Source organism: Triturus cristatus, chromosome 11, assembly GCF_964204655.1.
Source record: "Triturus cristatus chromosome 11, aTriCri1.1, whole genome shotgun sequence".
Classification (NCBI taxonomy): domain Eukaryota; kingdom Metazoa; phylum Chordata; class Amphibia; order Caudata; family Salamandridae; genus Triturus; species Triturus cristatus.
The window spans coordinates 1,120,335,717-1,120,354,014 of NC_140594.1; the positions used below are offsets into that span (position 1 = coordinate 1,120,335,717).

General features: G+C 47.4%; 1 protein-coding gene across 9 annotated transcripts in view; it reads right to left on the bottom strand.

The window, feature by feature from the left end:
• Positions 1–18,298, bottom strand: part of EIF4E2 (eukaryotic translation initiation factor 4E family member 2) — a 136,346-nt gene that overhangs the window by 100,426 nt on the left and 17,622 nt on the right. For all 9 annotated transcript variants that reach the window (XM_085635669.1, XM_085635666.1, XM_085635671.1 and 6 more), the window contains exon 2: positions 7,594–7,708. In XM_085635669.1, the coding sequence (XP_085491795.1) occupies positions 7,594–7,708 (115 nt within the window). The remainder of the gene's footprint in view (positions 1–7,593; positions 7,709–18,298) is intronic.

Genomic DNA, 18,298 nt, shown 5'->3' on the forward strand with positions numbered 1-18,298 from the left:
AGGTTTAAATATGATTGCTAGATGTGATCAGCATATGAAGGAGGACACAAATGGACACTGGGGAAGATCCTGGGGTTCCCACCAAACCTAAGTGAGTGGGGGGGGGGGGGAGGGGGGGAGATCTTGGTCCATCTGAATTAGCTCACGCCTGGATACTGGTTAGAACTTATTGTTTACGAACGCTAGTTTGGATGGGGGCCTCGTTTGGGTGAACCTGTCCTGGGGAGGGGAAGTTTGGGAGATATCGTTGTTCTGGGGTTTGTGTTGGGGACCAGGCATTTCGCTACAGGGGGATTTTCACCTCCAGGCAGAATACGTCTTGCACGATGGGGCCTGCTATTCCAACACGGAACACGGCAATGAACATACGCAGACTCATGCGTGTTTTGGATGAGACTACCTACAACAAGGAGTAAGCGCGTATACTGTCCATCGACCTAGAGAAGGCCTTTGACAGTCTTGAATGGCCGCATCTCTTTTGAGTCCTGAGAGCGTTCGCTTTGGGCAAGGGGTTCATAACTTGGACGGCACTATTATATAAGAATTCCACTGCTAGGGTCAAGACGGGAGGCATAATTTCGGATGCATGTCTGGTGGGAAGGGGGACGAGACAGGGGTGCCCGTTGTCTCCCCTCTTGTTTGCACTGGCGGTGGAGCCTTTGGCAGTCCACGCTAGATTAGGAGGTTCATATCAGGGACTGGAAGCGCTGGGGCAGCTCCAATACATCGCCCTGAATGCGAACGACCTCTTGATCTTCCTGGCTAACGCTGGAGATGCTTTGAGGGGAGCTAAGGCATTTTTGGGTAGATTGGGCAGAGTTTCGGGCCTAAAGGTTAATTGGGCTAAGTCGTGCCTTTTCCTGGCCGTGGCGGAAAGAGCTGGACCGCTGACAACGGAGGAGGTGCGATGGGAGGACAGGTGTCTGACTTATCTAGGGGTAAAAATCTACCATGACCCTAATGACTTACTGGAGGGTAATGTGGGGAGAGCAATGCGGAGTGCCAAAGGCAACTTTGAATTCTGGGGCTCCCTCCCATTGTCACTGGCAGGTAGGGTGGCCTTATTAAAAATGGTCACGCTGCCTCGCTTGCTTTATTATTTTGGTTACCTCCCAATATGGATCCCACGTAGGCTTTTCGCCTATTTTAATACCCTGATCACGGGATTCCTATGGGGCTCTGGTCGGAGGAGAGTGGCGCTGTCCACTATGATGCGCCCTAGGGCGCGGGGGGTTGGGGGTGATTGGTGGTCCCGGATTTCGAGGCCTACTACCATGCAACACAATTGCAGTGGTTCACGAAGTGGATGGCGGGTCGCCTTCGGAATCCGTAACTCTCCGGAGGCTCGGACCCGAGCTTGCAGCACCTTTCCAAGGTGTTCTTACATCTCCCTCTGAGAGAGGGTGCGATCCCTTCAGACCTGCGGGTGATGCGCTGCTGTTGGAACATGTCCCTGGGACGAGCACGGATAAGCTCCCCGTATGCGCCGGAGATCCCGCTGACAGTCTGCGAGGGACTGGCAGGAGTTGAGAGATTGGGAAGAGGTGGGGGATATCCACTATTGGAAACCTATTTGAGGACAACACCCTGCTCCCTTTTAATGATTGATAGAGCGCTTTGACCTTCCGAGGGGGGATTTTCTCCTCCACGCGGCTTTGACGACGGCCATCCGGAAACATTGGTGGGAGGGCTTGGCGGAGCAGACGACTTCCCTGCCGGGGCAATACATAGTAATGGCTGCGCGGACGTTTAAGGTGGTCACTTGCCTCTATAGACGCATCACGCGGGAGACACGGAGCCCCCTGACGGCCTTGCGCCTGAAATGGGAGGCTGATGTGGGGGAGGACATAGCAGAGAAGCCATGGGAGGAGCTGGTTGAACGCGCTTGGAAGTGCACCAGAAACGCGCGCTTTCAGCTGATCCAGTTCTTTGTCCTTCATAGAGCGTATCTTACCCCAGGCAAGATTACTGAATACTTCGGACCCGGTCTACTTGCCCGAGGTGTGGCCTGGAGGCTGCAGGGTTCCTGCATATGTTCTGGGACTGCCCAACACTAAGGGGCTATTGGCGGGAGGTGACCTCCAGCCTAACAGAGGTGACTTAGCGGGAAGTAGCGAGGACACCGGGGTGCTGTCTATTACATTGGTTCCCCCACACTTCCCGAAATAAGGTTACCAGCAACTTCATAGACCTGGGGTTGGTACTGGCTAAAAGAGAAATCACAAAATATTGAAAAGGGAAGAATGCACCCACAGTGACCAGATGGCTGAGGGAGTTTATAAGGTGGGCGGACTGCGAAGGGACCCTACGCCTGGCAATGGCCAATCGCTGTGGGAGCGACAAAACCTTGGAGGGGTTTTGATAGGGGTAACTGGGAGAGTGAGGCACTATGAGACCGATCATCAAGTAACTGCAGACCTGTGCTGTAGGATGTTGGGATAGCAGCTCACCTGCGTCGCTCTGTTCCCCCCCCCCCCCCCATGGAGCAGATGTTTTACCACTTTGCAGATGTAATGCTGGTGTTATGCTAGTACCATTTAATGGGGTTTGACCACTGCAGGTTTATTTGAATGATCGTGATTGCATTGCTACCGCACAATTGCTATGACAAAACCCAATAAAGTTTTTTTTTTTTTTTTTTTTTTTTTTTTAAATTAGAGCACTTAGTGAGGTTTTTCACTGAGTGGAGCCAGTGGTCTACGCTGTACTGCACTTTCTCACCTATACCTTAAAACAATACTCCCTTGGCTTGCGCTGAGCGCCTTGGTTTTTCCTTTGGTAGCACTGCAGTGCCTTACTGTGCATTTAATCCTTGTCCAGAGGTAGTGCTCGATCCATCATCATGAAGGAGGACTATACAGAGGAGGAGTCTCTCTCTGCAGGTGCTCCCCCTTGATAATGAATTTTGCAATGCTGTGGATGCCTCAATCCACCAGGCAGTGGCAGCTGCCATGGGTCCCTTTGAGCGGCGTATAATGCAATTTTCAGAAGCCTGTCAGGCGGACCAGTCTCAGCGTGCACAGAAGCGCAAAGGCGCTCCAGGTATGGACATAAGGGCTTTTGAGCGCCTAAAAAAGGCTTTCCTCGCTTGGACGGACGTAGGCCCGCAAGACCCGTTCCCAGAGTCGCCAGAGATTCCTAGCCCACAGGATGATGGAGAGGAATCTTTGGGGGAGTCTGCAGACGAAGGAGGTACCTCCAGGCCTTGGCGTCCTTTTGGATCTCCCTCTTTTGACACGCGTGCTGGCGCTGAGGAGTCCTCAGACATGTTAGTTCCAGAGGACCGAATACACCCCAGAGTGGGAACCTTCCACCAAGGTCTCAGCGTTTGTGGCCGGGCGTCTCCGAAAACCCCTGGAGAAGGAGGTGAGGGTTTGCCTCAAAGCAGAATGCCCCCGTCCCGCCCTACCAGGCAAGGTGTCAGTGACGCCTGAGGTGGATCCAAGCATGGGCACTTTCCTCCTGAAATATATCAGGGATCCCAAGAAGGGGATAGATAGATCATTGCGATCCTGCCAAGATAAGCTATTAGACATCTCAGGACCCCTTACTAAGATCCTGGAGCTAGTGGAAGAGGCCAAGCTTGGGGGCACTCCTCTTTCCTGGAGACGGTTTCAAATTGGGCCCAACGCGCAATAGTGTATTTGGGTAATGCCAATTGTGCCCTCTCTACAGAGAGGCGCCATTCCTTCCTCCTTAAGGTCATCCTAAATTAGGGGATTTAGCTTCCTCGAGGCGGGCGGGGTAGTGCAAGGGGGGCTCTTCGGAGACCCCTTTATCAAAGAGCTCTCCAAATTCGTAGCCACTTTCACCTCATTAGCTAAAGCGCAAGCCTCCATTAAGAAGGTGTTTCACCCCAGAATCTTTGTCGGGCCAGCCGTGGCAGAGGGCGCGCGACTGGCCGCTTCTGTACCCAAGGCCTTCAGCGAGGAGGCAAGAAGACCCAAGATCCAGGCAGACAGGAATTCTTCCGTCGCGCAGAGGCTACAAAGGTCGCGGTGGCAGAGGTGCTTCAAGAGGCCAGAACCTGGCCAATGCGCGTGAGCCTTTCCCCTTTTCCTCATTTAAGGATGGGCGTCAGGTTAGCTGTTTTTGCAGACAATTGGAGATCTATCAACTCCGACGCATGAGTGTTGCAGACAATTCAATGTTTCCAAATAGAATTTTCTGGCTCCCCTGTTCAAGAGTTTCGCCCCGTCCGCTGGTTCTTGCACAGGGTCGGGCTTCTCTCATACATCAGGAGGTGGCAGATCTGCTGCAAAAAGGAGCGATTGTTCTGGCAAGCCTTCACCCAAGGGGTTTCCTCAATAACATTTTCCTGGTGGACAAGACAGACGGAGGGCAGCGTCTGGTGATAAATCTAAGGGAGTTCAATCAGTGGTTGGTCTATCGCCATTTCAAGATGGAGGGCATCCATCTTTTGAGGGCCCTCCTTCTACACAACAACTGGATGGCCAGGTTGGAGCTGAAGGACGCGTACCTTGCGGATCCCATTTTTTCCCTGCATCGACTGTTCCTGCAATTTCAGTGGAGGGAGCAGGTTTACAAGTTTGCGTCCCTCCCCTTCGGTCTTTCTTCGGCCCGTGGTGCTTCATCAAGGTCCTCAAACCAGTGGTGGAGACACTGAGGGCGAAAGGGCATCGTCTCATTATTTATCTGGACGATATTCTGCTCTTGGAACAATGTCCTATCCGCCTCTTGCGCTTGTTACAGGAGACGGTGGATCTTCAAAACCTAGGGTTCGTCATCAATGCCAAGAAGTCATTGTTGGAACCTTCCAGATAGGTGACTTTCTTAGGGTTCGTCCTAGTTTCTGTAGCCCACACCCTGAGTCTACCCACGAGGAAGATGACCAAAATCCGCAGGGAACTCAGGAGAAGGCTAGCTCATCCCTCCACATCGTTGAGGCAAATAGCACGGTTGGTAGGGCTCCTCTCCTCGTCGATCCAGGCAACCTTTCCAGGGCCGCTTCACTACAGGGCGCTGCAACGCCTGAAAGCCACTCACCTGCACAGAGGCCAGCAATATTCAGATCAGGTGCCGGTTACGGAAGAGGTGCGCACAGAGATGAGGTGGTGGCTAGAACACATGGAGGCCAGGAACGGCAGGGTCATATTCGGTTGCGATCCAGACTTGGTGATAGAATCAGACGCCAGCAAGTCTGGATGTGGAGCGCGATGTGGGGACTCCTTTACTGGAGGAAAGTGGTCCGTCACAGAAAGCAACCTTCATATCAACTGCCTGGAGTTGATGGCGGGTTCCTTTGCAATCCAATGTTGGATGAATGACAAAATAGCTTGCAATGTCCTCCTGAAGATGGACAATGTCTCGGCGGTCCGTTACATCAGTCATCTGGGGGGAACAAAGTACAAGGAACTAGCGGATCTAGCCAAAGATCTTTGGACTTTTTGCCTATCACACAACATTTCAGTGACAGCGGAATATCTCCCAGGGGCTTGCAATGTGATAGACTAGTACTCCAGGAGCTGGTAAGACATGAGCCTGTGGCAACTTCGCCCATCAGTATTCCAGAGACTCCACCTTCTGTAGGGTCCGTTCACAGTAGATCTTTTTGCGTCACGTCTGCATGACCAGCTACTGAGGTTTTTCAGCTGGAAACCAGATACTCTGGCAACAGCGACAGATGCTTTCCTTCAAGACTGGTCGGGGGAAACAGGCTACGCCTTTCCCCCTTATGCGATGTTAAAGCGGCTTACCACTCTGATACGCTGGCAACAGGCGAAGGTGGTGTTGATCACCCCGTACTGGAGGTCTCAAGTTTGGTTTCCAGTTCTTCTGGAAATTTCCTGGGATTCTACAATCCTTCTACCCAGAGATCAATTTATTCTGAAGGATCCCCAGGGCAAATCCCCACCTGCTAGTCCTGCAGTGGCGGATGCCATTAGTGGCATAGCGGATTTCAGGCACCGTTGGAGAGTCTCAGGTCTATTGAGAGAGGCTCAGTAACTTCTGGGAGCAGGATGGGCCAGAGGAGTCAGTTGGTGTATACAGAACGACCACGATCCCATGGGGTGGGAAGTGGTAGCCATCATGAATTTTTTGGCCTCCTTGGCGACATTGGGTTTAGAGTACCGTACTATTAACTCTTACAGATCAGCAATTTCGGCGTGTCATGTACCCATTCAGGGGGCCCCGGCTGGGGAACATCAGCTGATTTGCAGACTAATGAGGAATTTGCCTCACCTTGCCTCCGGAACCTCGGTATTCCTCTCTACGCGATGTCAATAAAGTTCTTTACCTTTTCCAGTCTTGCCAACCTAACAAGTATCTGTCCCGTAAGGAACTGTCGGCTAAACTGGCCATGCTCCTATGTCTAGTTTCATGTCGTAGGGTTTCTGATGTTCGAGCCCTGGACATCTCGGGCAGAGTATTCATCCCATAGTGTGCACAGAACCAAAACTGTCTCCAGGGTTGTATCGTATCCAACTTTTGACAATTCACCTAAACTGTGTGTTGTTAGATGTCTCAAAGAGTATGAGAGTATGACCGAGGAAACCCGTCCCCCAGGGGAACAACAATTGTTAATTTCCCTACGGAAACCTTTCAAAGCGGTTTCATCATCAACCATAGCCCGTTGGATCAAATGGGTTATGCAAGAAACGGGTATTAATGTCTCGCAGTTCTGCGCCCATTCTGTGAGGGGCGCTATGGGTTCGAAGGCCTTTTCTCTGGGTGCCAGACTCGAAGATGTCATAAACGCCACAGACTGGTCATCAGACTCGATATTCAAAAGATTTTACCAGTCGTACACATGGCGTCGTTGGTGGTAGATAATCTTTGAACAAGCATAATCCTCGCCTCCTATCCTGACATAGAATGAAAATTTTCCTAGTAATCATGACGGAAAGTTTCAATTCTATTAAGGGCGCGGAAGCGAGGATTATTCCTGCCCGAGGCTCGGGGAGTCCTTTTGCCCGTCCCGTCATACAGACTTTGAGTCAGAAAGAACTAGTAAGGTGTAAGTAAGCATTTTCCTTTCTAGAAATGTCTTGTTAGTAATATGCAATATTAGCTTGTAAGGTGCTCTATTTTGCTTATATCATGGTTGCTAGTATGACTTTATGTTGCAAGGAACTGATGTCATCGACCTGTTCTGGTCTTCTTTTAGGTGCTGAAAGTTCCGAGACTGAATAACAAGCCTTAACAATGCAGGATTCACAGTCAAGAAAGAGGAGGTTGAAAAGAAAGTGCATACCTTTGGATCCCTCGGAGGCTGCCTATTGGTGGATTGGACATGACCCTTGCGGACTGCATCATGGGAACTTGAGTTTTTTGTTTTGAAAGTTGAAGCTACTGCTGGAAAAAGGAATAAAGAAAGTAAAGCAGAATCCTCGCCTCTGCGTCCTTAATAGAATTGAAACTTTCCGTTATGATTACTAGGAAATGTTTCATTACTTGTAATAAAGTGTAGTTTTTCTGGTCGTACAGGTCCCTTTGCGATCAGTCGCTAAACGAAGATTGCATAATAAAAACCCAGCTTGAAACGTTCAAGAAAAGTACACTATTTTCTACCTGCAGAAGTTGAGGGAGGGCAATGTATGCTTTCACAGAGCAGGAAGTTACATGCCTTACCTTTCTCTTTGTGCCACCCTGGTTCTTCTCCTTCTCGTTTTTTTCCTTCTCACCGTTTTTCTGTGTGTCGTTTTCCTCATTCTGCTCATGGTCCCCACTGTCATCATCCTTTAAACTGCGCAAAATGGAAATAAGACATAGAAGCATTTGTTCATTGTAATAGTAAAAGTTTATGCTGCATCAACCAGCTAAGTAGCACCCATAAAGATACATTAACTGGCAAAATATGGAGAAAAAGAAAATTCCTTGAAACAGTGTCCTGCCCGGGTTTCAATCTCCATGTTCCTTCTGGCACACCTCCTAGGGCAGGAACCTTCAAACATGTGAGGAGGACACTCAAATACACTTCCAGTGGGAAAATAGTCCAACGTACTAGTCCAGCGTTACCACATGCCTGGACCATGTGGTTCCGCAAAATCAAAAATGACTTTTTTTATGCAAGAATAGTGCTTAGATGGATATCCGTCTGTTGGGAGGAGCAGAATTTGACCCAATATTGCTTGACTGGTCTTGTTACGTAGGAATGTCCCCATTTACTGCTCTGAAAGTAAGGAACCTGGAAGGTCTATTTTATGCTGAACTCCCCCTTATTATCGTAATAAATGTGGCGGTCAAGAGAAATGTCTGCAACTCTCCATACTAAATCAAATACTCCTATTCCTCCAAATTAACCATCAGATGGGGCTACCCATGGCACACTTGGATGACTTTAACATCATTTACACAATGCTCCCACAGACAGTCCTTGACAGGTTGCAAATGCTTGAACCTCAAGCAGCCAAAATTTGCCTTATCTTGTGTAATTAAGCTTGACCACTGACAACCAGATTCATAAACAGTCCAATGGTTTCTGGTGAATGCAAGAAACTTGCTTAAGGTTCTCTTCACCAGTTGTATGGCCTTCAAGAGCCTTACGTTGAACAGGTAACTGTGATAGGCTTCTACACACTTGATTACTATGAACGCTTCAACCAGAAGCAGCATGCAAACTGCACCGCCGGGCAACAGGCCTGGAGGCACTAAACCCTAATTGACGGGAAGAATCAAAAATATGCACTTCAAGGAAAGCCTTAAAAGCGACTGTTCAAACTCCCAAACAACTCCACGGAAACGGGGGTTGTGACTGAGGAATTCTAAATTGGGACTCATCCTTTCCTCATTGGATTCTGGCTTCCAATTTCTCAAATCATAAAAACCCTAACATGCCCCAGCACTCGGAAATGAGTGAAATTCAATGGCCGCACTCTATAAAACTATGTCCTAAATAAGTAAATAGATTTAGGGCAGGAGCAGTGAGCTGCATGTTTGATAAAGAATCGGAAATGAGGGACAGTAATTTGGCAATCTAAGGTGCCATGATAATCTTGGTGGCCCTACCCTTTCACCAAAGTAAAGAACCTGGCCGTGTTTATCAAGATCTTCCCTTTGAGTCACAAGTGATTTCACAATGAAGGCATGATCATACCTGCCATAGTGTGCATCACCCTTATCCAGTTTTCTTATGGTACTGATTAGGCAATTACAAAACCATGGATGAAGGCATCTGAAATAATCCAGAGACTGTAATAGTTTTTTTTTTTTTAATTAAGAAGTAGAGTCAAACAACAGGACCATGTGAATGCCGGTCCTAGACAACGGCAAGTTCCCAGTGCAATGGAGATATAAATTCAATGATCCTTCATAATGACCCCTAATGTAGAAGTAACCAAAAAGACCCTTCAGATTTATCCAATACACTGCTAGGAGATAGTGAGAAAGATAGCACTTCTTGTCAGATGAGTCCACCCCATAAGATTTAACAATGGATATCAATGCTGGAAGTTTACTCTGGAAGGCTCTGCTACCTGGCCTTTATCTAAACACAACTCTTATGATTCTGAAATCTGCTTGGAAAACAGCCAACAGCAGAGGCTTTCAGAGTAGAAATTCTGTTGCTGATCCCACGGTCCAGCGCTTACTTTCACTCCAGCTTGCCCTGTTAGGCGGCCCAAGCGACGCAGGTGGCATGCTTTGAAAATCTAAAGAGCATTATCTTTGCGAGGCACACTACGGCAAACTTTACTGCAGCCCTTACCAAAGGAGTACTTGCTCTGACTGACTCTACCCCATATCAGGTTCGACGTTAACATCCTTAATAAACTAGGCGGTGTCAAGATTAGGCTGAACCATGACTGCTTTTATGATTTATGTATGAGGAGAGTGGGCTATATGAAGGAGGTCCCCCACAAGGGCATATTCCGCGTTGCACAAGGCAGTCATTTGTTGCTTTTTTATCTCTGGAGCAACCGTGGGGACAACATATCAGAGAATCCCTGTAGTAGGATCACCTTTGTCCGATTTCTGAGCTGCAAAATATTTTCAGCCAAGAACCTTGACTGGATAGCCCAGTTTCTAAATCAGCTCCCAAACATCTTGCCCAAAACTAGAATGGTAACATCTACCCAGTACTCTGAAAGAACAAATGTTGAACTGGACATCTGAATGGGCCCAGGCCTCCCACCAGTGCTTCCCTTTGACATAGGTATGGGCGCTCCAGTGCCAGTAACTTGGACACACTGAACCTTCAGAAGGAAGCTCGGCAGCCCCAACTTTCAGAAGGCCAATTATTAGGACTTGGAGATGAAGTTCCCACAACTTCCAAAGTTAGATTAAGCTAGTTCATAGACGTATATGTCCGGCTGATGTACCCGCTTGAAAGAAGAGGGGCTGCAGAACTGAAGTAGAGAAGAAGTATCCTCGGACATCAAAGACCAGGACTTGCCCTAAATGACTAAAGGCCATATTTACAATCTAAATGCGACTGGAAATCCTCCCATTTCTGGGGTGCAGTGTAAATACAGAGGAAAATCCACCGACTGAATATCCTCCACAGTAAAGTTTCATCTAGAAATTGGAGATTTTCGGTTTTGTCCTAACTCTAAATAGGGCCCTAAAAGCACCATAGAGGAAGAGCCTAGGAGACTGCTTACTCGGGAGCCACAGCGATCAGCAGCCTAGCTACCCAAGACTCAACATGAAGAACTACAGAGATATGTATCAGAAGGATCAAGGCCATTACGGAAACACCGAAGTGAGCATTGCCTCCTTACGTTGCCCCCGGGACACCCACACTGCATACATGTACTGAGCACCTGAATCTGTGCAACCAATTGGTAGACAAGAGCTAGCCCTGAAGAGCGCTGGTCCAAAAATGGATGCTGCTATCCCCAAAAACGTTATATATCTGAATTTCTGCAGGTCACAGAAATGGGCCAAGACCTCATGTTTATAAAATAAACCTTACACTTTGAGGATATCTGCAAAAACAAAGACCCTGTTTAATGAAACTCTGGATTACTTGATGTCCTCTCACCCAGTGAATCTGTCACTGTGAGGAAATGGAGTGTATTATGTGGTGTGGCTGTGCGACATGACATCACTGTGTAATATACTTAACAACCCCTTTAGGACCCTGCGGTTTCGTTTGTTAAACCTTCAGCTAAACCCTGGGTAGCTGTGACTCTGAGCAGCAAAGCTTACACAGAGGAACAAATGTAAAGAATTTAAAAAGCACCAACACAATTGAAGAAGAAATCGATATGACACCAAAGAAATCCTACACCAATTTATAAAAATAGACTGTATTTTTATGTATTTTATACACCACAACGAAAAAGATTCACCGGAGGATTCCAGAGATATAGAATTTACAAGGTATAGTAAAATAAAGCATTTCACTCAATCGCAATCAAGCATTGGCAAATGTACAGAATTTGACACTTTGAAACTTTTCCACTAAAAGGTTTGGGCTAGGTGGAATGCAGTCACCTGGAGTCACTTTAGGCCACCAACTGCAGTAGGGAGCCAGTCAAGGGAGCCAGCAAGGTCCTCCGAAACAGTTTCCTCAGCAGGAGAAGAAGTCTTCAGTCAGTTCTAGGCATTTTCAGCCTTTGCAGGGCTTTCGTATGGAAGTGTTCCTGACGCAAGAGAGGAAGGATGTTGAAGATGCTCAAAGGATGCTGTGAATGCGTTGCAGTCGACAGGGGTCTTGCTGTGACTAATCCCTGGCACACGACAGGGGTGAGGCGATCCTGGTCACAGAGTCAACGTCCTTAAAAGTCCTCTAGGTGCTGGCAGAAGTCTAGTGACCACTGGACTACCAGCTGCCCAGTATCACTGTCACAGGCCAATACTTCCTGGGTCGATAACTTGTCCTCTGGGAGTACCAGCTGCACTCCGACGACATTACCAGGCTCAGGGAACTCAAGTGCAACTTAGTGCATTGGGTCCAGGTCCCTGGCACTGCACGGTGGTGGATGGCAGCAGGTTGAAGATTTTAGGCTACCGACTTGCCCCATCAGGCTTCTCAGCTGTTGTGTCCCTGTGCTCTGAAGAGGAGGCCAGCTCACTGAAACCTTTAGCCTCTTGCCTTTAGTTGGGCACGGGAGACAACTTCTCCTTGAGCAAGACACAGCAGTCACAGTCCCTCTCCTCTGCTAGCCACCAGGTTCAGTAGGTGCAGTACACGAAGGTGAAGCCTCCCTTTGCTGGTTCCATGATACAGCAGGGCAGTCCTTTCTCGGTCCTTCTTCCCGTCAGGTCAAAATCTGAGTTTGGAGTGCCAGGGGTGTCCTATTTATGCTCACCCGATGACCACTTGATGCGAAGTGTGGCATCTGTGCATCCCAGGATGCACCATTCTGCCCACTTCCAATATGGCAGGACCCTTCTCCCTGTGTGTGGATCTCTCTAACCCAACCCAGGTATGTGGCTACCAAGGGAGCTACAACCCATCAGGTTGTCAGCTGTTTTTCTCCCTCCTGTTCCAAGTGCCAGCCTGTCTGCCTGAACGATGGAGCAGCCCGGGCTCTCTGTCAAGTGCTACCCATTTGCCCTTCAAAAGCAGCTTCTCCTTTGAAGCTCACCTTTGGGGCCAATACCAGTGTGTCTTCCAACAGAAAGGAGGAGGAACCTCCTTCGAGAGCAGACCACTATTGTATCTTTTCCTGGGAGTCATTAGCACGTCTCCCCAGGAGGGCAGAAAAATGTCCTAGCGACATGAACCCCGTGTGCAACCAGTGAGGACTCAGGGGACTAAACTGCAAGTTGATAAATTAGTTTTGACTTGAAAATTAAGTCAGAGTTAATGTAACAAGTAGTTGGATGCTTTAGATGGCCCACTTTGGTTGCACCGTTCCAGAGTCAGCACAGTTGAGGGGTCAGCTTGCAACTCAATACTCGCCAATTGGATGACCAAGCTTTTCCACAGTAAAAACGACAGTTTTGCATTTTTACGACAAGAACATGTAAAATTACTTGTTCTGCTCGTGGGATATGTGGAACCCTGTCTTAGGACTTGACAGGGCTGCCATGAGGGTGACTTACATATATACCAGGGGTAAGTCTGGCTTTGCCATTACTTTAAATGACAAAGTCAGGCTGGCAATTAAAACTGCTCCTCTGGGCTGCAAATTGTGGGCTGGGAGTCTCGTTTTACTCGTGTCCCACCTAGAGGGGCAAAACCAGTGCTGCAATCCCTAGGAGGACCCTCTAACTTACATGCCCTGAGTACCATTTACCAGGGTCTTACAGATTAGTTAGCTTGGCCAATTGGGTGAAAGCCAATTCGACAAACCAGTTTAAGTGCTAGTGCACAGGCACTGAGGTCTGGTTAGCAGGCCTCCATGCACTCCGAGTAAAAAAAAAAAAACAGTAACATCAGTAGAACAATGTGGGGGTGACCATACAAAAAGAGGCATTTCCTTACAATCACACTTGTTTTTACTCACCTAAGAATTAATGCTTCCCAGTTGTTGATGTAAGGAGATTTTGTCAACTGGGTGGAGTTCATCCCAACACAGGGACAATCTCCAATTGGTGCTATGTCACAGAGAGTCTTCGTGCCTTCCCTCAAATTTGGCCACATCATATTTCTGCTTAAGACAATCGCAGCAATGCGCTGCTCCCCTTTTCATTGTTCGGCACAGATGATTCTCAAATGTCTTAGCTGATCTCAATCACACCACTATGCAGGGGAAGCACAACTGGTTTAGGTACTGAGCCTAAGTATGAAATTAGGTCATTAATTGTGATGGATGTGCATCCTTCACAAGTAACAGGTTCTCACATGTCTCCTTACTAGGAACCAAGCACCCCATTGTAGCACTTGACTGTCTCATGCTAGTGAAGCAGAGCAGTCCAACATCTTCTCAGGGAAGGTGGTATGGCCGAGCAATCCCAATTTGCTGTCCCACAACAATCAAAATATTCTCCAGCAAGTGTTTATTTCCTTTTAAAAAGTAAATTTATTACACACATTTCTAAATACTTCACAATAACGTACAAATATATACAGCAGGTAGATAACTTTGGTAACACCCTTATATTCCATGTCACCCTTAGTGGGTCATGTACCCCATAATCACAATGCCCTCTATCTATACCAGATAAACCACCACAATATTAGGGGGGTGTCATTTTAAAATAATGCAGGCCTATTGGCTTTGTCAGGAGGTCTATATAAGGCAGGACTATTAGCGTTGTCAAGGGGTCACTACGTCATCAGAACAGTATCACAAGTTAGGATCAACTTTAAAACCAATGGAATCAATAACCTTGGTAGAATGCATTCACTGATGATTCAAGCATGACAATGGTCATCAATATCTAAACACAAAAGGGTATTGTGGCTTTGTAGTGCTTTTTACATCAGTGTTATCTGTACAAATCACTGGTTCCTTAATTACCAAGATTCTGGTGTGGAGGGGGTAACAATAAGAAAGATCACCCTTTTTGGAAGAGGATACCTCACTCACATAACATGACCTGCTTCATCGTAGGCATCCTCCCCCAACTCCAGTAGGACAATACAAGCAGGGGGCGAACTCAACCTCCTAGTGGACCCGATGGAGGGAGTTCTAAGATAAGTTATTTTTCTGGATAAAACAGAGGGACTTAGATAAAGCTAAAAGTAACTAGAGGTAACCAGGTTTTCACCTTTAATAGTGGTAACCGCTGGTGCATCTAAAACCAACTATGCGAAGGAATGAGGTCATCAATGGTATAAGGTTCATTTTTCGATAAACTGCATGGATAAAGAATTTGACGGGTCATTCTAAGAATGAGATCGATTCTGGAATGAAAACACAAGTACTAAAAGTTGCATGAAAATATCGTTGATATGATGGCGAATATTGCACTTAAAGTGAGTGGAGTCTTTGTGAGGAGCTCCGTGCTGGTGAGGTCTATTCCGGCAGAGATCTGAGTGGGAACGGACGAGAGCAAGGGAGTTTCATAGTTCGGATGGGGGAAAATGTAGTGGAGTGTTTCTCTGCTATATGCACAGCCACCACCCAAATAGTACAGATTCTCTGCTATTAATGCCAGTGGCTTAGTATATAGTGTAGATTATCTGTGATTTTACTCAGCCACTAGCTAGGACTTTTACAATCTGTGAATGTTGTGTTTATGTATATAGCTTTGTATGGAGTCGGGGCTGATGTCCTGAAACGGATCCCACTTCCAGGTAAGTGTAAATGCAGAATTTGCCGGCATCCCTATGGCTTAAGGTTGGAGACCAGACACTGGAGTGGAAAGGAATGGACACAGGGCTCTTCTTGGAAATTCAATGAAGCTTTTGATAGGGAAGGGCTGCTAATTACTTGTTCTTCCCCAGCACTGCCTGTTTGGCAAGTGGGAAGTGTGACGAGTGGGACTACAGTTTCTACTGCTCAGGTGAGGAAGTTTCTAGTCAGGGCATTTCCTTTTGTGCAGAGATGTTTTAAGGCATGGGCAAAGTGGTCTCTGGCTCAGGGCCCCAACCTTTCAGGGAGCCCACTGATAGAGCTAGATTTGTCCTGCAGAGAATCTTTCCCTGATGACCTTGAATAATTCTTAAACTGATTGTTTTAAATAGTGTTTTCCTTTAATTTATTTTTAATGTTGAGTGATGTGCGAGAGTCTATTACAGACAATTTGCAGAGAAATGTGTTTATGTTTCATGCAAAATCCATAAAAAAAAGTTTATTTTAAATCAAAACGGGATCTCGCATATGAGAGATGGGAGGGGGGGTCACAGAGATTATTTGTAACAATGGTAGTGAGCAGCTGCTGTCTTACAATATTGAAAACGCGTCACTATTCCCGAATATTAGATGCAAACACATTTAGAATTCGGACGAAGGAGCCTGTGCACTCTCCGTGACCTGGCCACAAAGGGTTTTAAAGGGCAGAAATTGGATCGTAAATTCAAAGCTGTTCTGAACAGGTGCCCTCAAAATACGTTTGTCCCAGGGCGCCCAAAATCCTTAAACTGTCCCTGCTTTTGTGTCTCCTATTACTGCTACAGGAAGGCTGAATACCAGCCAAATGAAGGGCCTCACTTCATTGTCTCTATGTTGTGGGTACTCCAGATTAGACGCCGCCCCAGAGCTAACTACCCTAAAATGTATTACTTTACACAAATCCACTAAAACAAACTATATTCTCCTTCATCCCACTCTGATCATCCAGGGAAAGGGGAGGCCCGTCCCTAGCACAAACTTTCAAAGTACAGCATTCCTATTTTGTGTTTTCCTTCCATCGGATTTCATAGGCAAACGAAACCATATTTATTTGAATACTATTTGAATACTATTTACACACGGGTGATCATGGTGTGTGCGCACAGTGCTGTCCTCATGGCCTCCAATGATAATGAAACATATGCAAATACTGTTCTTTCTTTCTACAGGTTTGCATGCTGTTTCCAAAAGCCTCCACAATATTCCTAAAACCCTTGCATGAAAATTGACTTAAAACATCCATCTCCCAAATCTCCTCTTCTTTCAAGCGGCTCTCTGCTTCCATATATTCTCTGCATGCCCCTGTTCTCTGAGTACCACCTACTCTATTTCACTTGTATGTTTGCCTTAATCCTTACTAATGTATCTCTTCAAATTGTCCACACCCACTTCAAAGATCACAACCTCTCCTTTAAAAGCCATACTCTGCACTCTAACAATACCTAATCACCTATTTTTTTTAATACCACCAACCAATGCATGAAATTCCCATATCTCCTTTTACCACTAAGGATTAGACCAAATTACTACTAATGTTTTCTACAACATAGAAACTAGAGTAAAGGCAAGCCTTGAAAAATCATAAACATTTTACTAGGCCTGCAGGTCTAGTGACTTAAATATTCTACACGACCTATTTGTAATGCTCTTGACCCATAAGCTGGTTTCAAATGATGTGATCGGGGCCAAATATTTGAATTCATTGAGCTGCCATTTTCTTCATTATCACATTTGGGAGCACCTTCAAATATGCAAGTTCAGCATGTCTGCAGTACAAAAAACTATTTTGTTTGATTTAATAGACCCAACTCTTTTTCCATATATAATACAAATCAAGTCACATATAGGATACACATGACTCCTGACTTGCCTCTTAGTTCATTAATCCCTTCGGTGCTCATGACGGAATGGTTCCGTCATGAGCACCAGTGCTCGTGTGCTCATGATGGAACCATTCGGTTAGGTGCACATGTGCACTAAATCCCTCTGCTGCAAACAGAAGAGGGACTTCTGGGTTTTTTTGGCCTCGGGGAGGTGGGTAAGAGCTTTCCCAACCTCCAGAGGCTTTTTTTTGTTTCCAATGTAATGACGATCACGAGCATGGCGCGCTGACGTCATTACATTGAAAATGAAACTGAAACTTAGTTTCAGTTTCACTGTTTCGGTGCTCGAGGGGCTATCTCAGCTCCCCAAGCACCGAAACACACGGGGAAGGTATCATTGCAAAAGGGAGAATCTCTCCTTTCTAATGGTAACCCTCCCTAGTGGATCCCTGCTTAGGGATCGCCCCAGGAGGGCGATGCCCAAGCAGGGATCCACCCATTAGGCACCAGGGAGGGGCGAACGGCCCCTTAGGCAAGGGTCTTTGCCCCACCTCCCCCATTTAAAATGGGCATATACATTCTATCCACCCCCCGGGGGCAGAGGTTCCCCCAGTCTGCCCCCCCCCCCGAAGGAAGAAAGCACCTTAGACACCTGGGATTCTTTTTTTATAGGTCACGGGGCTGACTCTAATGGGCCAATGCCCCCACCCTTCCGTCCCAAAAAATGCAAAAAAGTCCCCCCCCCCATCCAAGGAGGCAGATGAGGGCAATAGCCCCTCATCTGCCCCCTGGGGAGTGGGAGGGGGGGCGGGGGGGGGGGGGGGGGGCAGAAAGCCCACTAGGGATTTGTTTTTTTTCCTTCTTTATACGTAGGGGTGGGAGCTGCACAGAATGGGCCTGCCAATGCCCCACATAAAACTGCCACAGTCTTTCTGCCCCCCCCCGGGAGGCAGATGGGGGCAATATCCCCTAATCTGCCCCCGGGATCGAGGCGGAGAAGGCTCACTAGTCACCAAGGATTAGTTGGGGTTTTTTATACGTAGGGGTGGGGGCTGCCCAGAATGGGCATGCCAATGTACCCATACCAAAGAAAATTGCCACAGTCTTTCTGCCCCTCATCTGCCCCCTGGGGGGTGGGGGGCAGAAAGCCCACTAGGCATTTGTTTTTTTTTCTTCTTTATACGTAGGGGTGGGAGCTGCACAGAATGGGCCTGCCAATGCCCCACATAAAACTGCCACAGTCTTTCTGCCCCCCCCCCCCCCCCCCCGGGAGGCAGATGGGGGCAATAGCCCCTAATCTGCCCCCCGGGATCGAGGCGGAGAAAGCTCACTAGTCACCAA